Source organism: Pseudomyrmex gracilis, unplaced genomic scaffold, assembly GCF_002006095.1.
Source record: "Pseudomyrmex gracilis isolate BER0280 unplaced genomic scaffold, ASM200609v1 scaffold_7, whole genome shotgun sequence".
Taxonomy (NCBI): Eukaryota; Metazoa; Arthropoda; class Insecta; order Hymenoptera; family Formicidae; genus Pseudomyrmex; species Pseudomyrmex gracilis.
This window is the reverse complement of record NW_018020591.1, coordinates 631,316-655,753: the sequence shown is the minus strand read 5'-3', so window position 1 is coordinate 655,753 and position 24,438 is coordinate 631,316. Positions and strand designations below refer to the sequence as shown.

Here is a 24,438-nt window from a genome sequence, read left to right as displayed (position 1 = left end):
GAGAACAAATTAATATTCCGCAGTATTTCAGGCTATCTTTGCGTTTTATTTGATTTTAATTATTGCACACATCTTAAACGATAGTACACACACACACACACATACACACACAGGACAGACACACGCATACACACGTGTAATCGCGCTTGGCTTAAGTAGAGTTTGTAATAATGTGTAGATAATTTTTTTTTTTTTTTTTATTTTATTCGTTTACGGTTAAGAAAACCGTGGGTTAACACAAGAGAAGCAACATATCATTTAATTTTATTAATTTTTCTGACGTCGCGCGCGCACGCAACGAGCGGCGCTCGGCAACGCGCGCGCCAGTACTACAATTAACATCTTCCGTCTTTCTCAATTAACTCTCCTTTTTCTGAGTTTGTTTGTTTGTTTTTTTTTATTATTTATTTCTTCCACACAAATCTTATCTCTCTTCCATTATTGGCGACGTTAATTCTCTCTCTCTTTGTCTCTCTCTCTGTCTCTCTCTCTCTCTGCACATTTCTATTTCCCGATCTTTACATTTTTCTACTGCGCCGCGATCTGTGTACGTATTGTATAACGTTGACTTTTGTTTACACGCGGTGGTTTGCTCTCATCATCGACGAGCTTATTTCAATCGTGAGAGATCGTACTTGATACACACACATTGTAGTGTCTAGATTACAGGCGTCGAAGTAAAGTGATCGATTAGTGCAATTATTATTAGTCTTTCGCGCGAGAGTAGATAAGACTATTACTGTATACATATATACATATATATATATATATACATATATATGTATATATATATATATACTAATCTAAAATACATTAGTGCGCGCATATATGACACACACGTGTACGTGCACGCGATTAAATTCAGGAAATTTCTGCGCGATGTCAGTGTTCGAAAAGTCGCGACACTAAACGTTTTACAACGAGAAAAAAAAAAAGTGCCTGAGCCCGATGAGCTGCCGCTTTTTTTTTATTATTATTAATACGCTCGCTTAGCGATTCCCCGCGGCGAGAAGTTTCTAATCTTACCAAAACAATGAAATGCTTTATTCTTAACAACGTGTTCTTTTTCACGAGTGTGCGACGACACTGTGTGCCAAGCATCGATCTTTTGGCCGGGCAAAACACTTGGGCAACTGACAACTTTCCAGAGAGCGACGCGCATGCTACACATTTATATTCCCGAGGCTTTTGTATTCGTATATGTATTTTATAAGAGAATCGCCCGCCGCAAGTTTCGTTCTCTCCCGATTCGCACAAACCGATACGTCTCGATGACGCTAAAAAACGTTGGTTTTTTTTTATCAACTAACTAATTTCTCTCACTCGAATCTCCTGTTTTTTGTTTCCAGCTGTGACGTTTTGTGAGACTCTTGTACGTTACATATTGATGTTTAAACACATCATATAGTATATGGTAATCGTATGGTATATGTATATAAATACACGATTATGCAAATGATCTTTAACTACGCACGCAGAAACATCGAAAGACGCAATCGGTTTTATTTTGTACAAGTTTTATAAATCGACAAAAATCGGATTTATCTTATGTAAAGAATTTTAATCGCGATCTGTTTGTGTGAATCCTTAGATGTCTAAAGGAGTGTGCCATGATATTGGAAAGTATAATTAATTATATATATATATATAATTGTACTAATTATATATATATATATATATATACAGGAAAGATATATGTGTATAAACTACATGATATACATTACACATAAAATGCCTGTAACGATCTTTATAAACGTAATGACATTTTACATTATTTTAACAATTTATATTATATATATATATATGTATATATATATACACATATATACATACACAGAAAAGATATTTGCCTGTAACGTACCTATCTTTATAAATGTAATGACATTATTTTAACAATTTATATCGTATATATATATACATACATATATATATATATATATATATATATATATAGAGAAGGTATTTTTTTAATATAGTTATTCTTCACACATTGTGTCTTATATACATAGAGTTTTAATCTTGCAGATATATTTTTCGGAATGTTACGCGATTTGCGATGTTACGTAATAAATGCTATTACGTTGCTCTTTTTACTCGCCTATTATTATTATTATTATTATTAATCTTGGTTACACTCGCAAAAGAGATATTATCGTTATTAATGATTTGCACAATTATTATTCTTCGTATCATTATTAAAATCCAAATGTTTATATTCAGTGTACACGCAGACGTATAATTGATAATAAAGAGTTTCGATCTAACACACTATCTATTGGTTGTTTCTCCTTCGAATTTTTTTAACTAAAAATAATTGAATAAACTCCGAGATATAGATATTAAGATTTAAAATAAACGATACACAGACGTGTTTAACCGATACAGTCTAACCTTTATTTACTTTTTTTTTTTTTTTATGCTTGGAAATAAAGATTCACAATAAAAGTATGTGAAGGTTGCAAACTACGCAAGATGTCTATATGTTTCGCTGAGACTTGGGAGATTAATGAGAACCGCGAAAAAAAGTGAGAATTTGAAGAAAAAAAAGGACAGAATTTGCGTCAAACGGAAAATAAATTTGATCGTGTTTTTGCAGGTGTCATTAATTGATGAGTGTTTTTTTGTTTTGACGTGAGATCTAGCTCGGTAATAAAAGATTTAAAAAAAAGTATTTGAAAAAGTCTATATCGGTAAATAAAACTTGTCCGCGCAACTGTGGAATTCTCTTCGAAGAAACTGTTGTTAGTTAATAACTTAATTTGACCAAAAGAGAATCATTCGTTCGGGTCACCGAGTTGCTTTCGCACAGTTTGCACTTTGATAAAAGACTACGAACAATGCAATCTCATGCTCAAGTAGCATAGTGCACTCCTCCAGCATTCGCTAGAAATTTCATCTTAAATCTCTTTGTCATATATTTATATTTGAAACATTTATATTTTACCAATCGTTACATTCACATATAGGAATATATTTTTGTATTATTTTAGCTAACAACAATTGAACTATATAAATGAAGACGACAGGGGAAGAACTTGATAAGTCACATTTTCGTAATTTTAGAGGAGAGCGATTTTAAAGTTCGAAACGTATAATGTATTTCTGCGTTACACGTTTGATAAAACTGTTTACATATCGGAATCTGTCAAAAATTTTCCTTTCTCGCTTTAGATAATTAAAATACTTCATTTTAACTAACCAAATAACATCAGAAACAAAAAATCGAAAAAAAATTGACTTATCAAGTTCTTCCCCTGTGGTCTTCAAATATATTTTTATATCATTACTCTATAAAAAAAAAAAAAAAAGATAAAAATATGTTAAGATACTCTATAAAGTTTGATGGATTTTCTCGCAAGTGCTTGAGAGATGCACTACTTATTTACTACTTGGAGCATGGAATGTTGTTGTGTTCATTGATCTCCTACGCAACGTGGACAATTTGAAGCAGATCGGTTTTATTCGAACCCTGAATCTCCCCTTGTTTTGTGTTAAACTATCTTTCTGTACACAAAGATGCATGAGTTGCTAATGTTTATATCATTGAGATTAAGCCAATTTGCAGTTTTCTCTCTTTATGTGTTGCACATTATTGCACTACTTCACTCTCGCTAGTAACGCAATAGATTTATGTGTTTACCGCAAGTATGTTTCTTTCGGAAAAAAATAATGATTAATTCCTCTATTTTTCAACTTCTGCGCTCTTCACTTATGTGCGTCATACAAGCAACATATAAAATGTACAAACGAGGTGTTGCAACCTTATGTGTAATCTGTGTTTTCATTTTTTTTTTTATTCGATTTTTTCTGTAATTATATCATCTTGTCTCCTTATCGTGTTTTGACGTCACTGGAAAAAAAATATATGCGTAGTACATACACGCGTACATTAATCCTCCAAGTTCCAGCGAAATATGTAGACGTTGTGCATAGTTCGCGACCTTTAAATACTTTCATTGTAAGTCTTTATTTCCAACCATCAAAACCAAAAGTGCGTTACAAAGGTCAGACTCTACCGATTAAACACATCTATATTGTTTATTTTAAATACAAATTTGTGTGCGAATGCACACGACGCGACTGTTACAATTTTTCATAATTATGTTCTCAGTTTCACAACAGATCTTAGCGCTAGTAATTGCACATACACCTTATATTTTTGTTTTTTTTTTTTTTACTAAATATGTAGCTGGAGAAGTCGGAAATGAACTTTGACGATCTTTCAAGATTATTTCAAGGTAAATTAAATTTATTTGAAATAAAATGCCACGTCCATAAGTAAAATGGTTGCTAATTTATTTGAAATAAAATTCATAATTCATGCACATACAAATAAATGTCCATAAAATGTTTATTAATTTTACTTGCAATAAAATGTACGTAAATAAATGTATGTGCACAAAATATTGCATACATTTACAATTATTCGAGGAAAAAGAAAAGTGATGCGAACTTTTATATCATGTGTCATTCAAGAAATCACCGGGACGATCAGGACTTTTTTTTTCACATTTTCTTGTATAATTTACAGAATTCATTTACAGAATGCAACATAATATTTTATTTTCTTCGTATAAGTTACATTTTTGGAGTTAATACAAGATATAATACAAAGTATAATACACGTCGCTGTTTTACATAAAATCAGTTAAATTAAATAAACACCTTAAATAAATCTAACACGTCAAAGAAAATAAATACATCTCAAATATAATTATAATACTATAAAAATAACACTCTGATCTTCAAGTCTTACGCGCCATTATAGTGACTTCTCGCTAAGCGACGTTGTAGAAAGAATAGCCATTATAGTGGCTCTCTTATTGAAGAAAAAAAAACAGTTTTGTTGAGATTATCAAATTTTGGTAATCTCAATCTCAAAATTTGGTTTTCAAAACACTTTACTTGATTTACCAAATTGTGATTATCTCAACAAAATTGTTTTTTTTTTTTATTTCAGTGCTTCTTTATCTCTCTCATTGAAAGCTGGGTACAAACATTGTTGCAATACGAGTTTTGCAGTTTTTAATATTGTTAATTCGCGGCAGAGCTGTGTTCGACACAGAGCTCCGCGGCTAGTTCGGCGAAGAGATTGAACGAAACGACCAAATTGGTGTTAGAAGAAAAAAATAATAACACTAACGCTAGCTTAAGCTTATCTTTGAGAATTCTAACATAACACACACCGCGAAGGCATCGGATTAAAATATATCTGACATTTACAACGTCTGTGTGAGATTTTCGACGTTCCGATTCTAAAGCTAAGTTAATCTACGTTTTAATTCCACGACAGATTCTTGAACATTATTCCGAGAAGAGACGAAAAAGTTTTAACGCTGAAACAGCGAGTGTGATCGTAATCTTAATGAAAAATAATCAATATGCAAAATGTTTCGAATATTTGTTTATAATATTCGCGTGTTCCTTACTCCCGAATTTGGACACCTTTTCCATCTTCGCGCAAAGCATGATGTTCAAAACGTAATGAACGTACGGAAACTTCGTCAAATGCTGAAACAATAACTTCAGCGCCGCGTACATCAATTTATCCAACAAACTGAAAGATTTGTAAAGCCGAGTCATGTTGAGCTCAAAGATGTCGCAAAGAAAATATAAATAAACTTTGAAATTGGCCGTGCCCGTAATGCAATTCGAAGCTTCGAACAAACACGTGGACATGTGCTCCCATTCCGGCGTCACGTTGCGATAATTCGGTTTTATCCACTGCTCAATCATGTCTTTACATCTTTCTCGTATTTCTTGTAAAGTGCCTCGACAGAAATTATACTCATCTTTTATACCCAAAAGATAACCCAGTCCGCGCCATAGATAACAAAAATCATGCAATTCCTCGTCGCTGGCGTATACGCCAAACTTTTCCGGATAAAGAACTATCATACTCATGCAAGCGAACTGCGTACCCCCCATGTCACCCTGATTCAAACCCTTCATTCTCGTCATTGTGTACGGGCACTGGTTCTTCAGCATCGGACATACCGAATGCTCGAAGTCCTTCGCGATCGCTTTCAGCAACGGACAATGTGTGTACTCGAGCTTGCACTTCCGATCGATCTCCTCGTCGTCCATATTGCACAATTTCCGTCTCATTGCCCCGTGCAGTCTTCGTACAGTCTGGATGTCGCGATAGGCCGGCGTGCCCTCGCGCCACGGATCGCTTATGTACCAATTCCGAAATCGCTTAATCGTCGAAAGATATCGCATGAACGCGCGATACGGACTGTCGGAATTCTGACTGAGAATCAGAGGCTTCAGTCCGTCTTCGAAGTTGAATATCTGAGTCAAAGACATCAGATTACTGATGCTGACAACGGCGTAATAGCGCAGAGCGAATTGCTGTCCCCGACGAAATTTGTCCATGTCCAACCAATCTGGCTTCTGATTCGCCGGCCGGCCGCAATCTCCGTTCTCGAAAGTCGCCGGCAATACGAATCTCAGAGATTCGGGTATGTTTGGAAAGTACTTGTCGATGTGGCTTATCAAATGATCGAACTGCTCTTTGTCGGTCCATTGATCGAAGCTGTCCGGCAACTCGTCGCCGAGCTCGCGTTTGCACGTCGCCAAGAATTTCTTGTGCTGATCGGTGAGATCGTTCGATGCTGAACCCGCGTTGCGAGATAAAGATTCACATTCTTTCATGAACTTCGAATCGATCTTATTTCCAAAGAAATTGTTGTTCTCTTCGAAATACTTTTTATCGTTGTCCATATTTGATTTCGTCGGCACAAATCGATCTTTTCGACGATAATCCGCTTATTGCACGCAATTTAAGCTCCGCTTAAGAGATAGATATTATGTCGCACACAATATCCCCCTGTTGAAAATGCAAGTTTTCTATTAGAAAAGATTTAACCGGAAAAGATCTACACTAGTGTCACTTTTGTTAATCGAATAAAAACATTAAAATAATACATCAGTAACAACAGCTACTCGTTTTTACCTTGTTAGATCAGAACTTCGCTAATTTTCTCACGTAGGCAATGGCAATTCAGATAATTGTATTCAATACAAGACCACGGATTGAGAGAAATCGGATTGAGAGAGTCTCGGATTGAAGATACACGTGTTACTTCTTCCGCCTTTAAATCTCGTCTCCTTGGTTCATTTTCAGAGAGCGATGTATTATATTCCGCGCTCTCGAGAGAAGGGGGGTTGAATTATGACGTGGAATCATGACGAAACGCGTTGTAATCAAATTGCGTGTCGAGATTTTTTTGTTTTTTTTTTATCGCGTATGGAAACTAAGTACAATCAATTACAAACATTTAACTTTATCATTTGGTGTGACAGTTGAATCATATTTTACGTATACTCATGCATTGAATAAACATGTTTTTAGACTCTGGATTTTGAAAACGTGAAAAAGAAAGACGAAAAAAAAAACGCACACACAACGACAAATATAAAAATATAAAATTGAACAATATTGTGCTAACGACAATTCGTTATCGTCCAGAACGTGATTTGGAGCACTTTTTTGTTTGTTTTTCAAGATGTGTAATTTCAATTTGATTTGAGACCTATGCAACATTCTATATTTATTTAAAAACTAATTTGCATGAAAATATGTTCGAACTTTATTTGGAAATCTCGCGTTGGTCATTACTTGATTATTACGTATAGTGTATCAATAATTTGTTTGTCATTACTGTTCAAGTTCACAGAAGGTTATCGTTCACATATCAATATGTCCACACTCGATCGTTCGATGTCATATACTTTTTTTTACTTACTCCTTCTCTTTATTTTATTGACATCATGACAACGATTTTGATTGTTGAAAAATTATTTTCACACAAAAGATTATTAAAGTTGGTTAATCCTTCGCCTGCAGATCTTCTAAAATGACGTACGTAGTTAAAACAGACTGGGTCTGTGAAACCTACGCAACTTAAAAATCTAATATCTTTGCGAGAGAAAAATATATTTTTTTGTTATTCTGTGTTTTTGAATTAACAGTTTGAACGATTCTGCGTCGATAAAAAAATAAAAAACAAATTGAAACAATCTCTAGTAGTTTCGAAGATATAAGCGTTTAAGAGAACTATATTTTTCTATAAAAACGCTGATGCGCAATTTTTAACTGAGTCTAAAAAACTCTGCAGGTGAAAGGTTAACTTACTATTGATAGAGTGACTAAAAGAATTATATTTATTATCTCTATTTCTTTTTCATAAAAAACTGTTTTTATTATTGATCCGAAAAGCAAACACTAAGATTCTTCTCAAGATCATGAAAGTACGTACTTCGATCTTGTCTTACAAGTTTTGACGATACATGTTTTCTCTAATCGTTTTTAAAAAAAAAAAGAAAATCATGTAAAATGAGATGTTCTCTGGTAACAACACTTTCAAAACGGCGAGTGACAGATAGGCAATTCGAACCGAGTGAAAGATGTTACGTAAATAAATTTTCAATAAAATTAATTCTCCGCACGTTACGACTTTATTCTTTCAAGTTATCATCAGCGGAAATTGTTCTACACAATGTTGTTAATTTTCACTACGTTTACACGCATTCTTCCGCCAGAGTAGAGATAACAAAATCTAGATCACTATGAAGCATTACAAAAAAATTTACACTCATGATGACTTAATAGAATAATGTCGAAGCGTATACGGAGAGTTAATTTTATTGAAATTTATTGCATATCCCGGTTCGAGAATTGCTCATCTATCATACGCCGTTTTTTGAAAAAAACGTTGACTTTTTATCAAAATCACAATTTATAACCATAAATTGTTATAAAAAACAAAAGAAATATAGTTATTATAAAGTATCTACATATATAAGACGTATCTATATTTCTATATAAAAATAAAATATTTAAATAATTTGTATAATGTATTCTTTAATTGTATCATAAATAATATTGGAATACATATGTAAGAACAAATGAGAAAATCTACTAAAATTCTCATTGATCGTATATATTTTTAATTTAATATCAATACGAAACATTAAGAGAACATCTGAGGCAAAACTTTTCAATTCTTTCACGCATATACAATTCTGAAACTTATTACTTAATATAGTTTTAACAAATATATTAAATTAATTCCTTTAACAAACATATATTTTAAAAACAAATATGAACACATGAAAAAAAATCATATAAATCAGAATAATATCAGAATAATTGATCAGAATTTATTTGACATTGAAAATATAAGAAATTTTTACGTACTGATATGAGACTTCGATGAAATTTTTTTTCATCAAAATATTTATCTTGTTATGGTACAGTTAAACTCACAGAAATTGCGATTCCATGAAATCTCAATTCTCCGTCAGAAATCAAACTTATCTTTCTGTTTTTGATTGGCGATCGAACTGGTCAACAAGAGACGAAAGATGATAAATATATTTTTCTTTATGTTAAGATTTCTTTTCAATAGTTATCCTCTGAACAAAGATATCTATCAGAAGATTTAATTAAGTTAACAAACTAGATATATAAGCTGAGCTGTTAAATTAAAAAGCCGGATATAAGTTTTATATGGAGGTAAAGAAAACAAAATTTTGAGAGAGATATATTTTGAATAATATTATTGAAGACTTCAGGAAATGAAAAAATTGGACATTAGACTCTTAGAATATCTCTTAGACGACGTGTTAGAACACACGTGTTTTTTCTTCTTTGGCGAAAAACGTGTGTTCTAGCACGTTCACGTCTGAAGCACTCAAGATTAAAGATTGATTTATCACTGAGAAACCTGATGACCCATTAAAAAACAAAGTCAACATTTTGATACTCGAAATTATTACAAAGCTTTATTATATATAGGTATCTTAATTGTATTGTGAAATTGGCTTTATAAACATGGATTTATAATTTATAGATATCTGTAAAAAGTTGTTTGTTGAAATATGAAAAACATATTATTAAAAATATCATATTATATATATGTATACATATTATACATATTATATTATATTATATACATATTATATTACAACATATGTGTTTTTATATTGAAGAAGGTTCTTATTATTATTGCACTCACATTTTTACATAAATATATGTTATTTGTAATGTTAGATAAATCATGAAACATAGTTTTGAGAAGAAAATGTAAAACAAAAGAATAAAGACATTATCGAAAGACGTCACGCAGCTTCGAATAAGCTGTTTTGATTGCAACAAACGTCACTGCATAGAATGATTTAATTCGGGAAACACAGTTGCGCACATGATTGCACACAATTAGACATCAAGAGGAAACTTCTCTTTCAAACATTCTATAGACATACGTTTATTGATTTTTTTTTTTTAAGATAGTTTCCTTGCAAAACCACTTTTCTATAGAATTTAATAAAACTTAAATGGAATGTTAACAATAATGATTTACGTGACAAGAAAGAGTAGAAAAACAACACGTGAAAATAACGTGACTGTAATTTATATTATATATAACATTAAATAACACATATTATACGTATAATTTATTATATATTTATAATATTATACTTTATATTGTATTATATGTATTATATACATACTACAGAGTAATGTCATTGACCTCGGCCGCGCGGCCTTGGCGGGGTCACTGACCTCGGCCGCGCGGCCTTGGTGGGGGGGGTCACTGACCTCGGCCGCGCGACCTGGACGGGGTCAGTTGCGTTCACTGATGCAAACACATGAAAATGAAAATAATAATAGCGTGCGCTTGTGTTGTACTAGTAATAAAAACAAGCTCTTGCTTATTGTCATATGAGTAATGTGCTGACACTAGATTTCACTTTTGAATAGAACGCGGAACTACCTTAAGTCGGTATATTTCAGTTTGTTTGACTCAATTTTCCATGAAATGGCATATCAGGGGTATATCTTGCGAACACACGCTACCATTTCGGCTCGGCTTTCGGCTCGGCGAGTCGGTACACTCTTGACTGTCGGTACACCCTCGACTACACGCGTGCGCTTACGACCACGCTTTGTTTTGCGTGTAGTCGAGGGTGTACCGACAGTCAAGAGTGTACCGACGCGCCGAGCCGAAAGCCGAGCCGAAACGGTAGCACGTGTTAGCAAGATATACCTCAGGAATCCCATGAAAATTTATCAAGAGAGCGTATAATCAATATGTCAATTATTACAATTTACGTTTAATGTGGAGTAAATAATGTGTAGCTCCGTCATGTCATATGTATCACTCGTGAAGAGTGACGCGCAGTGACGCGTGTGGTGGAGGAACATTGCAGCGCAACTATAATAAAAATCGTATAATCATGACTGCGGCAGAAGTCGAGGATGACATTTACACGGGGTACAACGAATATTCGTCGGTGTACGATCTCACAGAGCTCGAGCAAGATGAAGTGTTTCAGGAGGCTATTAAAACAAGTTATGGAAAGAGATCAGTGGCAAGTTTTTTGTTGAGTTATTTATATTTCTCTCTCTCATGTATATATATTATAGTACAAATGTAATATACATTTTCTTTTACTTTATACATTATCTTATTTCACTGACATCTTGCATTGACAGTTTACTCCAAAGACCCCAAGTACTGCAATGCGTTTTGGAACATCAAGCAGAGTAAGTACAAGACACATTCACATAATTTAATTTATTTCTAGAATCTCTTACACTTCTGTCTTGACATTTTATTTTTTGCATATAACACGAATAGTTCAGAAACATATAATCAGTCTTCTTTTGTGATTCTTCTAGTTTCAAAGAGGTGGTACTGCTGCATCCATGCAACCTATGAGTGGACTTAGACCTATGACAGCAGTGAGAAGTGCTGGATACACCAGCAGCAGTCGGCAAACTTTTGATCCTCTCAACATGGGAAGTAATGCCAAAGTTCCTGCACCAGCATTAGAAACCAACAAAGACACGTAAGATATTTCATATGATCGCAAATTTGTTAATAAATAATTTTGTATTCTGGATGTAGTATATATAGAATATGACTGTTTTTTGTTTATATATAAACATGTTTTTTTTTATTTTTCCAATTAAGGCCAGAGGAAAAAATAAAGACGGCAGAAAGAAAAATAATGGCTCTGATAGAGAACTCTGCAGAGGCAGTTTCTGAGAACAATGTGAGAATTGCGTTAGAACGTGCGCGTGAAGCTTCCTCGAGGGAGAGAGCTCTCATACGATTGCAGGAACAAGCTGGTCTAAGTGATAATCACAATATAGACTTGACATTTGCTGTAAGCTTGAATTGCAATGTAATTGATTCGTTTCAGTTACTTAGAGATTCATTTATTTTTCATATTCTGATTACTTTTTAGGTGCTTTTCAATCTGGCGATTCAATACACAAACAACGAAATGTATACAGAGGCTATAGCAACTTACCAGGCTATAACAAGGAACAGAATGTTCAGTAATAGTGCCAGGCTCAAGGTTAACATGGGTAATATTTATGTGAAAATGGGCCAACTGTCTCAAGCTATCAAAATGTACAGAATGGCGTTTGATCAGGCTCCAACAGTTCACAAAGATTTAAGGTAATAATATACTTCTCATAACATGAAAGAATACATATCAGAATGTTTACAAGCGGATGCTGTCTGTGACTTATGTTCAGGAGTGATTACATTGCGTCATAACATGATTAATTCGACAAAAATATTTCGCAGAATAAAGATTATGCATAACATGGGAATGTTATTTGTGCAAATGGGTCGATTAGAAGAGGCAGCTAATAGTTTCGAATGGGTGATGAGAGAGAGAGCCGAGTTTAAAGCGGGTTTGCATGCCGTTTTGTGTCATTTCGCGTTGTCTCATCGCGATAAGATGAAAAGAGCTTTCTTAGAACTACTAGAAGTACAGCTTAACATAGAGGAGGACAAATATAATATAAATCCCGTGAGTTTGTCACGTTTGTACTCTCTTCTTTTGCTAAAGCTGCGCATTTTTCAAACCAATTGTCCACATCTGCACTGCTACGCGTCACAATGTATGTATGTGTGTGTGTGTGTGTGTGTGTGTGTGAGTCTGATCGTAACACAAAAAGGTGCACATATTCTACAAATAATAATATATAATGACATTTTTTTAAATTAAAAACATCACTTTTTTATCAAGAATGTCAAGACTTCTCTTCATCCTTTTTACCTTTCGTAATAATTTGTTTGTTTGTTTACGTGTATCAGTTAAGTGATTTATGAGAAACACGAACTTGCTACACCGTCACATTAACGTACCTGATATATATAGTTTGATTTTTCTATACGTAGGATGATGCTGCATCCACTATATTAAATGAACTTATAAAAAATGACGAGCTGTCTAAGTTGGAAAAGGAAATGAAAGTTGAAGCCGAAAAAACGATACTTTGCGCAGCGAAGCTCATAGCGCCTGTCATCGAGGATACACTCACAGCTGGATTTGCTTGGTAAATTTTGAGAAATCGCATTAATTGAAGATTTACATGACGTCATTGTAAGATGAAGTTTCTCGAATCCAACTTTTTCCGCACGTCGATTTTCAGGTGCGTCGACGCCATAAAATCCTCGGCTTACAGCGCTCTGGCCGCCGACTTGGAGATAAACAAGGCCATGGTGTTTTTGCTCAATCGAGAAACGCAACTGGCCATAGATACGTTAAAGATGTTCGAGAATCGCGACACCACAGCCAACAGCGCAGCGACAACCATGCTTTCGTTTATCTACTATCTCGTACGTGAGTCGTATTTTTTAAATGTTTGCGTAAAATCTTATCAGTTTATATCTTTATATCTTTAAGTGAAGAATTTTTGTTAGCAAGGAGATTACAATCAGGCTGAAAAGTATAGCGAAGCAGCTCGTAACGCCGATGCTTACAACGCGGCAGCCTATGTCAATCTATCCGCCTGTGCGATTAAAAGAGACGATTTGAACATAGCTCGGGAGCTGTTGTTGTACGCATTGGAAACGGACGCCAGTCACGTACAAGCTCTGTACAATTTAGGTAAAACTTTTCCAACAATAATCTTCTACACTTGATTATCTTAATATCAATATATCACACACACTTCTCTTATCAGTTAATGCAAACATTGTTGTAACTATTAATGCGTTTCTTACTAGGCTTGGTTTATAAAAAACAGAACATGTACGAGGAAGCTTTGGAGTGTTTCTGGAAAATTCGTAATATCGTTAGACACGATCCGCAAACGTTATATCAAATTGGTCATCTGTATCAGCTGCTCAACGATACTGACCAAGCATCCGAATGGTATAAAGTGCATCACTTTGCGAATGTAATTTAATAATGAATGTAATTTAATTTTCAATTAATTTAAATGTTGTTTTTTTTTTTATTATTATACAGGTATAATCAGGTATTGGGAATAATATCGTCTGATCCGGGAATTTTTCAAAAACTCGGAGAACTGTATGATTCAATAGGAGATAAGCAGCAGGCATTTCAGTTTTACAGTGAAGTGAATACTTTTTCTTTACTTATTATTTTTTTTTTTTAATCACTCATTACATTTGTCACTCATATTTATTATTGCAGTCTCACAGATTTTATCCCGCCAATTTCGAGGTGATAGACTGGCTCGGATCGTATTTCATATCGATGCAGGTGCATTTATTTTGCCATTATAAAAAACCACATTACAACAATAAATTTAAGATATGTATTTACACTTAGTTTTTTTTTTTTTTTTTTCTTATCTGTAAAGATTGCTGAAAAGGCGCTGCCTTATTTCGAGAAAGCGGTTGAACTCGCACCGGACGAACCGAGATGGAGATTGCTGGTTGCCGCGTGTTTAAGACGCACTGGACAATTTCACAAAGCTCTCGCGGAGTATCAAGACATTCACAATAAATTCCCGGACAACATAGAATGTCTCAAATTCTTAATCAGATTGTGCAGCGATCTAGGTCTGAAGGAAGCGCAGACGTACGCGGCTGAATTGAAAAGAGCCGAGAAAGCTAAGGAAATGAAAGACAGGCAAGGCTCAGCGAGACCGGGAACAACAGGATCCAGAAAAAGTAACAGCGGAACCGGTTCGCGAGCCGGTTCGGGATTGAGTGTGTTGTCAGATCACAGACCAAGTCCAGATCGACGACCGATTTCAGGTCGGAACGATTATCAAGGTGAGATAATTCGAAACTTCGACAATAATTGTTTTTTGTGTATATATGCAGCTTTTGTTTTGTACTCATGTTTTCTACAAAAAAGTCCGATAAGAGCTTTTATCGTACGCGATTTTAATATAGTCTCTGTGTGTGGAAAATTTAGCGGCCGTTCAGTTAGTAATGGTTTAGCATTACAAGCTTTCATTGAAAGCAAACAGCAAGAATGATCTACAGATAGTAGAGCTACACGAGCTTCTCTAATGGATTGAATAGGTGATCGATGACCACTTTGACTAGTCTATTTTTGATCTCTCTTTATCACTTGATACTCAGCACATTACTGATCACAGAGCTATGATTCTAAAGATGGATATTACTGACATATTCGTGTTTATTATTTGCGTGCAAAGAGCAACAAGTGTAATATTTATAGTCATATGACACAGGACTTTAAAAACTCAACTGTCTATAACATGTCGATCATTTACGTCGATGTTTCTTATGCGAAAATTATACAATTGCTTCTTCAGGCGCGAGTTCAAGTTACGCGGATCCTTTGGGACCTCTTCCTACACGTCCCATGACAGCAGCTGGGAAACGAGATGATGATTTCGGCGACGAAGAACTCGGGGATGATCTTCTGCCGGAGTAATACCGCCTTTTGTTTTGTAACAAAGTTAAGTTTGTTGAGTAGATTTATATATTTTCTGATGAAACTAGTCATAGAAGCAGCAAATAAAATGTATCGGAATTCTATCAGAATTCCGATAAAACTCTTGTATTATTCTCAAGAATTATTTATTTTAATTTCTTTGTGTTTATATACATGTGATTTTAATACTTCAAACATTAATAGGACTGAGTCGCGGTAATTTATTTCAGAGCGATTTACGTCGTTACGAGAGAGAGAAATTGGTCATTGGTTTGACATTTTATTGACCCTGTGTCATTGCCCCTTGCGATTCGTGGAATTTCTCTTATTGCACGTTGCGTATATCATAGAATTACAGAATTGACGACATATGTGATATCCTATTTCGCACAAATATATCACGAACGACGAAAATATTGTACATTTTCTCTTTGCTTCTCAAAACTACAATATTTTTATTAATTCCATATTTCAATATAAAATTATTTTACATTTGTCATCATACGCATATTTTTTCACATTTATCGTAAAACTCGCTTAGATCAATTAAAACAAAACAAAATAAAAAATTAACGCGTATTGTTTACACTTAATATTTTATTTGATCCCTGACTGGCTACGCGATATGTCCCGATCGAATCGAATATATGTTTAAAGATATATAAGATTGGCTCTTCACCAAAGGGGAATGATTTACGGGACCTGTTAGGGTCGGCCACAATTGCAACGATCTAAATTTAAACACATTGGCTGGTTTAATCAAACTCCATTCAGAGCTTATGTAGTCTGCAAAGACGGATGTTGCTTCATTGCTTCTCTATATCTACGCTCGTGTGCGCGCAACAATGTTTTATTGGACATTTTCATGCATTTTCATGCATCAGAATCGCAGAGTTGCAATCTGGCAGCACATTTTATTCGAGCGCGTTTTTTCCACATCTAAAAGTCTCGTATGCGTGTAATTTGTTTTTTTAAATTGCGATTCTTTGCTCTTCTCAACGGAGGATGTGTTTTAACTTTTTTTACAGAAGTATCTCGTGTAGAGAGAAAATAATTTTACGGTACGCGCGCGAGTTTCAACATGTTTGAGAGCATGTACACAAACGCGAGAATATCGAGCGCTTACTGGAAATCATGTATTATCTCTTCTCGTCAAACAATGTTGTTTAAACTTATCATTAAGATACTTATGACAACTTAACAAGCGCTCGCATATATTAATGCACGCATACTTCCATGTTCAAATGATAATTTGCTTGGCAGATGAGGTCAGTAGCAGCAGCTACTTGCTCATATCCATTAAACCGATATTTTTTTGTTCGAAGAATACTACGTGTGTTTTTCTCGACGGACTTGAAAAAATAAACTCTCTTGTTATAATTTTTTTCTCTCTCTCTCTCTTTTTTTGTCTGTGGCAAAAAAAGAAAAAAAAACCTTCAGACACTTATCTCCAGCGTTTTACTCCTCGTTCAGTGAGAGATTTAATTGTTACGTTCTCTTCTGGATTTTTGTCCTTTTTTCCTTCTCTCGCTATATATAACAATTGATATACAACATCGATAATAACAAGCTGCGCTTTAATCTTCGATTTTTCCCTTTTTTTTTCTCTCCCGTTATATATAACAATCAATTGGATATAACAAATTGATAATAATAAGCAGCGGTTTCAATTATGTATTTTTTGCTCACTCGAATAAGGGTTAACGTTTGAACTCATCCTTGACAATCACAAGCACGTGCTCTCTCCGTTAATAAAGTAGTTTTAGTGGATCCGATACTTCGGTCTCATCATGCGTGCGAACGATTCTTCGACCAATTCAAAGTCGATTTTTTTTTTTAACAAAAATATTGGTCTATAAATATACTTAGCTATAAATATTTAAAGAAATGTGCCGAACATTTTACCAACACCGGAGAGAGAAATACCAATCGAGACATGTAATCTCATCAGTTATTCATTATCGAGAAACGAGATATGCCCGATGTCGCCTCTCAAGTATTCGAAAGATACTTCTCATCAAGTTCGATCAAGAATAAAAAATAATCTCAAACAAAAAAAAAAAAAAATAAACAATCTCTATGTGATCTCTACGCATTCGTCCAACAGGTACGTGCGAAGTTCGACTACGTAACAACAATTAATTCCGCAGCGGAGTGCGTTACGTGATCGCGCGTAAACGTCTGTTTACGTAGACGTCACGCGGAGACACCGATATAGGTAAGACTCTCTCGCGCGCGTTTTTTTTTCACGCGGATGCTTCGCGCGTCGTTCGTCTACGCGCCGCCGTCGCCGTCGAGGAGTAGTGATACGGGCGTATGCGTGACGTGCGCGAACAGTAGTGGTGGACGCCGAGGGGGCCAGCCGCGGTTCGTGAGGAACTCACTCCGAACGGACTTCGGAGGCACGACCAGCAGTAGTCGCCTCCCGACCGTAGCCAGCGCAATTCACGCCTCCGTGCCCGTCCACGTGTGCGTTATCCGCTTGAAAGGAAACACTTGCGTCTTTAAAGAAACACACTCGCGTGCGTAGCGACAGCTTGTTGCATCGATCTGGAGAGGAAAAAAGAGACTCGCCGAAGGCGCGTGTGCGATCCCATCCCATCACAGGTACTGTATCATCATAAAAACACCGTAACAGCAGTAGTGTCGCAGTTTAAATGCGCTCGGGATTCCGTGACCCGGAGCGATTCTCTCTGGACCGTATATATATATATATGTATACATATACATCAGTATCGATATCGGGACGAGGGATTTATTTCACGGAATAACGAGCACAGTTGATTTTTTTTTTAACGTCAGTTTAGTGTTATTAAGTAAATAATGGTGGGAAATAGCGTAATTTCTCTTGATCGATGTGTTTTTTTTTTTTTATAGTAAAACAAATACTCGCAAATGTGTATATGTATACATTATACATATATATGTATTCTTGTTATACATGTATATATTTTTACATATGTACACTATATATGTATATATTTTTATCGAATAAGACGTGATCTTATTGACGAGTTTTGTTTTGAAACAAATTTGTTTCTTTATTAAAAAGTTACGCGAAATTTGTAAACGTAAAACGTGACGTATTAAACGAACGTTTAACAATTTTTGCACTTTTCTCATCTCCCTTCTCTTTTCGTGATACACGTTCGTCGAAGTAAGCGCAAGAATTCCTAAAAGCCGCATATTTCGAGCGCGCAACATTTAGTTTTTTATGGTGAGTTTTTTTTTCGTTTACTTTGATACTTTGATAAAAGAGATCTATTTTTAGGAAAATCTTATATTTTGTTTCCGGATGCTTCGAAAGAAACAACATGCGCGACCTATCGATACGTTAGAGATTTCTACTCGATTTAATTTCCAAGAGTCTTCCTTTTGATGTTGTGACAATTTAATTGTTTTTAATACGAACACACAACAATTCTCTCCGATTCAAGTCGACTCGCGAAAATAATCATATTTCACCGGCACTCCAATCCTTACAAAACAAAGTGCGCGAAAATCTGTCACAAAAATAAATCTAGGCCGTGATATTGTAAAAAATCGCCGGTGATCTCTTAAATGTCTTTTTTCTTTCCCGCCGCGGCTTCAAGGACGCAATCGCGGTTTTCCCAAACAAAACGCGTACGTATTCGCGTCGTATATTTTGCTTTTTATTTGAACAAGAACCGAAAGAGAATGTCGATTCGGTTTTTGCACCAACTTGTGAACGTTTTTCTCACCGTCAGCTCTAAAACCACGTGGGTAAACAAAACAGTGCGTATAGCATGTGTCACCGGTGGATTTTAATCCGATTTGCAACACACACGTGACACACCGTTCGCCAGATTTTTTCGCTCCTGTATTTTTATGCGAATCTATCAATTGCGCGTTTTTTCTCGCACGTTTCTCTCTCAATCGATACCGGATCGCGTTTTCCGCTCCAGCGATGATTTTTTTATTTTTAGAATCGCGCATTTGATTTCCGATAGCTAATTCGTTTTATCTATTTCGCGTTGAATGTTAAGTAGCTGCTCGATATTGTTCGACCTAACGCGCGTGTCTGTGAGATAAGGCGCGAGGCTGAGTAGCAAAAGTGTACGAAAATTTCCACAGTCGCTTAAACAAAACGAAAAATTAATATTTGCCAAGCTAATGTAATTCCCGACTGGCGACAATCGTTGGTTGTGTGTATTTAAATTTACTTTCCACTTGGAATTCTCAAATTCGATACATCGATCTTTTCTCTCCTCCAAAGATCTCGAAACAATCAACGAAACGTTTCGCTCGCGAGATATTTGATTTTTTTTTTTTTGTCTTTTGGTTTTTTTTACATCTTGTAACACTACTGTGCATTCGCCTTGTGTCCGCCGCGAGAAAAAAATTCGTCCGAGTGAAAATATGCAAATGACATTCTAACGGACATACGTTTTTGCGCGCGGCGGCAATTTGCGCGCAAAAGCGACAGAACGAACGAACGCGTTCAGAATCGCTTCAAGGATGTTAGAACTTTTTTTTTTTTTTTTAAGTTGATAGCGCGTTGATAATCCAGTGATGAGAGGTCTCTAATTCTTGACCGCAAAAAGAAAAAAAAAAAAAGACCAATAAAGTGCGAACGCGCGGTTTTTATCGTCGCGCGCGGATTTCGAAACGACATTCATCACGTAATTGGACGCGGAGATCGTCGGCGATGATATTTCGACAAGCGTATTATATTCGTCAAAAAGACGCGCTAGATTAGACGCGATAAAAATCGAGGAGCGTCGCAATTCTCTCGTGTCTCTCTTAGCCGCGGCGCGAAAATCGTTTCAACTTGCGTCAGTCGCGTGACACTCGACGATGCGCATAACGTAGTTTCACTTGACAGAAACGTTATCGCGCCCAGTGTCATTTGTGTGTTGCAACTTCGTCTTTTATCTCCTCGCCCGTCTCTTCCGTTCCGAAGAAATTTATTGCTCGCGTCCTCCGCTTGGACCGCAATGTTATATTTTTGCAATGGCGTTGTTGAAAAACTCGCTATTGTTCCATTCAAGAAGATCTCTCGCTCGCGTTCGCGGAACCGTTGGTTAAATTTCATCGCTTTTGTCCCGCGTAAGAGAGGAAATTGTCAGTCACAATGTAATCTCTTCGTTAACGAGACCCGCTTCTGTTGCATTATTGATCTTTGTTTTCCGTTCGAAAACAACAACGCACGTTTTTGCGTTGACTCCCGTACGTACGTGTGGGGTTAAATATTTTGCGCAACTTGAACATATGTGTATATATTTCGCGATCCCAGGGATTTGTTTCCGGTGCCCTTGCCGCGACAATAGCCGCGAATTACGGAAGGCTTCATTATTCAAACGGCGGGATTATTTATGAACCAGGCTCTTTAGAGAAGTGCACTCGATTAGATAACCGGAGTGCACTTGACGCCAGAGTCTAATCTTGAAGAGTCGTACAACATCGACCGCGACATGTACGAGTTCGAAAACGCGCAACGTTGTAACAAAAGATAAAAACCACACATGTTTTTTCCTCGATCTCAATTAAAGTCGTCGAAATTGCGTCAAACACGACGCAATTGAGCGCGAAACACAATTTTTTTTCATAGACAAAAAGAAAGAAACAAAAGTAAAAGCTGCGTTGCGTATTTTCCCACTTGCTTATCTGTGTTCAAGTATGTTTCACACTTTGACGCCACTTGCGGCGGCCATTTCTCGCACAAAAACTGAGGGATGTGCCGCTTGACGTTTTTCTAAAAAAAAAAAAAAAAAAACAACAACAGAAAAGAAATTGAGACACAAGCTAGTTATTTATATTCCGATCTTATATTTCGAAATCGTCTTAAGATGTTGCGCGAGTCGTTTTATTGACCGCAATACCATCTGAGAAGATGAACTCTCGGGCAATTCTTAAAATGTGTAAGATCCGACTGTACACATGTGTAAATATCGATAGCAAAAATCTTTTTCGCAAAAGTTTTTGACACAAATAAAAATGACGCTTGAATTTTGATTTCCATATTCAACTCGTTTTCAATAGAGTTGAGTGTATTGGGATTCTTGCAAATTCCGATTGATCTCGCGCACAAGACTTACGTCAGATTTGTTCAATCACCGATGCGCGCTGATGGATGTGGAGTGTGATAAATGATGAAGGATGTAATAGGAAGCGGCAGATAACGGCGTCGTGTTACAGAAACTCATTTTTTTCAATCAAACGCGTTTTCTTTGCTCGTCGGCAATAATCAACGCGAGAAAGAGAGGAAGGCACGCAGCGCCTTCCCGCGAAATGTCCGCGAGAGAGCGACGACGAGTGTGCGTGTTGCACTCTCGGATTAGAACGATTACGGCGGGTCAACTGGCTAAATTATCCCGGTTGACGTTTTGCACCTTCCAATTGATTTCAATGGAGTCTCATTCGCCATCGGTTTGCAGCAAGGCTTGCTCGGCAAGAGAACGTTCTAGTCGCGTTTTTTCCGCCACCTGACTCGGCGGAGATTTTGCTTCGATTCTGAACAAACGCGCGCGCGCCGTTTACGAATTTTTGCACACAAATGATTTTCACATTCTCGCATAATTTTATTAAACAAAGGTCCCAGTGATCGAACAAAGTGCCACTGGATTTAATAAAAAAAATAATTATAACAAAGTATTTTGTATATTAAAGCTAAAAACTAATTAAAAAAAAAAAAATAATTAAAATAATTATAAATTAACCCTTCGTGGACAGACCTCAAAAATGAACTACCAATTGGACAGATTGGGTCTGTGAGACCCACGCGACTTCAAAATCGAATATCTTCGCGAAAAACCAACATTCTTTCAATTTTGTTTTGTTTTTTTTTTGAGTCAAAAGTTTAAACAATTCTGCGTCGATCAAAGAAACAAATCGAAAAAAAATCTTTAGTAGTTTCCGAAGATATTAAAAAAAATTTTATTACATGAATTTTTACTAGAAAAGCACCTATTGCAATTTTTGAACGGATCTGAGTGACCCGTGTCTGTTCGCAAAGGGGGATAAATATTTTATAAAACATCTAAAACAATGAAAATTGTTATGACTTGTAATCGCATATGTAATACTTATTTCTTCAATAAAATGTTTGGCTACTTTGTTCGGTTATCGAGACGTTTACTTTACCTTTTAAAGATAGAAAATTTATATAAATACTGCGGTGAGCGCGCAATTTCCCCGGTATCTTGGTCGAAGAAACAAAACACAAACAAAACACACTGGTCGGGAAAGGGTAAACATGCGGTTAAAATGAAAAAAATGTGAGAGGCGAGCTTCGAAACTGACCAATCGAGTTCACGAAAGACGACCGGTTTTCAATTTTCACGGCCTCGCAATACATGCAAATGATCCGGCGATAAACGAGTCGTTACACACACAACACATATCGTCCGATGCTATAGCACAGACGATACACAACCGAGATAACTTGATATTCGAACGACTGAATTAACATCCATTCAAATCGGATCTGTTCGCAAATTGTTATCGATAAGACCGTTTGAAAAAACTCCATACAAACCATACAAAAAGATTGGAAACCATGCAAACAATGTACGGTGAAACGTTTCATTCAGACACATTGAAACTGTTGGTTTGTTTGCGCGGCGTTTTAAAAACCGTTATGCAAAATATTTGCGTGCATGTGTGTGTGTGTGTGTGTGTATAATTACGCTCCATTTTTATAGTAAAAGAGCTCACTATTATCTTGACGACAAGTCAGCGCTGTCGTATATGTCACTACTGTGTGATTTAAAATAAAATCAATATACAGTTCGCAGTACAATATTGTTAGTTAGTTGTCCGGTGAATAAGTAATAAGATAATAGCGAGTCATTTTATCAGGGAAAATAACGGAATATATGTGTACAAAACCTTTTGCATAATGATTTCTAAAATAAAGTAAGTATTTTTTTTGCGCTATAACGTTCCATTTGTTTTCGATCTTTCATTAATCGCGAACGTTACTTAATTGATTTATGGCAACGCAGAATGATATGTTACGGCGGGAAGATTTATCTCTTAGACTCGGATATGCGCAATTTACGAGTGTGTGGCAAACTGTGTTATCGGGAATTACGTATTCTGGACTTTTCCCCTCGTTTGTAGCTTTGCGAGCGAAAAGATTGAACGTGTGAGATTGTACGACCATATTAAATTGAAATAAGAAAACATCGAGTTTTGATTAAAAAACAAAAACAAAAAAAAACTATAATACGAGGTGGAAATTACGTATGGAAGAGGAGAGAGAGAATTTGCTCGAAGAATTTTTTCGGAATTGTGAAAATTCGACAAATTACAAACATAAGAATCGAGTTCAGTCACAATCAAGAACATTAACAAGATGAAAAAAAAAAAAAAAGACAACTTGACCATTTCTCTTCTTGAGAAAAACAAGTGAATCGCCACGTGAATTGTCGTTGTCAGTCTCGACTTGAAGAAGGCAGACAGACTCGATAGATAACGATTGTGCCCTCGTCGCACCATCCTACGTCATGTTTCTTGATAAAACTGTGGCATCTTCGACCCTGTGGATATATAAAACGCCACGATTAAGAGAGATTCGCGCCTATTGCACATTACTACATCTTGGCGATAACAGAAAGACGGTAATTTAGATAGCGGTTGTGTCTTTGCAACATCCGCAACACGATATATTTGGAGCGTAACGTAATATTGTTATTGCAACATGTACAACATATATTTACAATATTTATATATATATATATATATAAATTATTTATATATATAAATATTGTAAAT

The 24,438-nt window shown here is 35.8% G+C and overlaps 3 protein-coding genes across 3 annotated transcripts in view; 2 read left to right on the top strand and 1 right to left on the bottom strand.

Annotated features, from left to right (window-relative positions):
• Positions 1-4,291: 4,291 nt before the first annotated feature.
• Positions 4,292-7,166, bottom strand: LOC109860266. The gene is made up of 2 exons (XM_020439247.1): positions 6,959-7,166; positions 4,292-6,832 (listed from the first exon to the last, which is right to left on the bottom strand). Exon 2 carries the CDS (start codon positions 6,724-6,726, stop codon positions 5,377-5,379), a length of 1,350 nt encoding a protein of 449 aa, XP_020294836.1. The 5' UTR covers positions 6,727-6,832; positions 6,959-7,166; the 3' UTR covers positions 4,292-5,376.
• A 3,877-nt stretch (positions 7,167-11,043) lies between these two features.
• On the top strand, positions 11,044-16,126 carry LOC109859352 (intraflagellar transport protein 88 homolog). The gene is made up of 14 exons (XM_020437525.1): positions 11,044-11,382; positions 11,507-11,557; positions 11,693-11,862; positions 11,988-12,183; positions 12,265-12,482; positions 12,615-12,843; positions 13,215-13,372; positions 13,469-13,655; positions 13,740-13,926; positions 14,046-14,193; positions 14,290-14,401; positions 14,479-14,547; positions 14,648-15,065; positions 15,578-16,126. The coding sequence occupies exons 1-14, from the start codon at positions 11,248-11,250 to the stop codon at positions 15,697-15,699; spliced, it is 2,400 nt and encodes a 799-aa protein (XP_020293114.1). The 5' UTR covers positions 11,044-11,247; the 3' UTR covers positions 15,700-16,126.
• A 1,915-nt stretch (positions 16,127-18,041) lies between these two features.
• The window catches only part of LOC109859357 (hexokinase-1-like), a 12,687-nt gene continuing 6,290 nt past the window's right edge, over positions 18,042-24,438 (top strand). The window contains exon 1 of the mRNA XM_020437538.1: positions 18,042-18,306. The gene's annotated coding sequence lies outside the window, so the exon portion shown is untranslated. The remainder of the gene's footprint in view (positions 18,307-24,438) is intronic.

Coding starts and splice junctions, on each gene's coding strand:
- LOC109860266 (XM_020439247.1), bottom strand. CDS start 6,726: ATGGACAACGATAAAAAGTATTTCGAAGAGAACAACAATTTCTTTGGA.
- LOC109859352 (XM_020437525.1), top strand. CDS start 11,248: ATGACTGCGGCAGAAGTCGAGGATGACATTTACACGGGGTACAACGAA. Junction 12,184..12,264: donor ATATAGACTTGACATTTGCT/GTAAGCTTGAAT, acceptor ATTACTTTTTAG/GTGCTTTTCAATCTGGCGAT. Junction 13,927..14,045: donor ACAAGCTCTGTACAATTTAG/GTAAAACTTTTC, acceptor GTTTCTTACTAG/GCTTGGTTTATAAAAAACAG.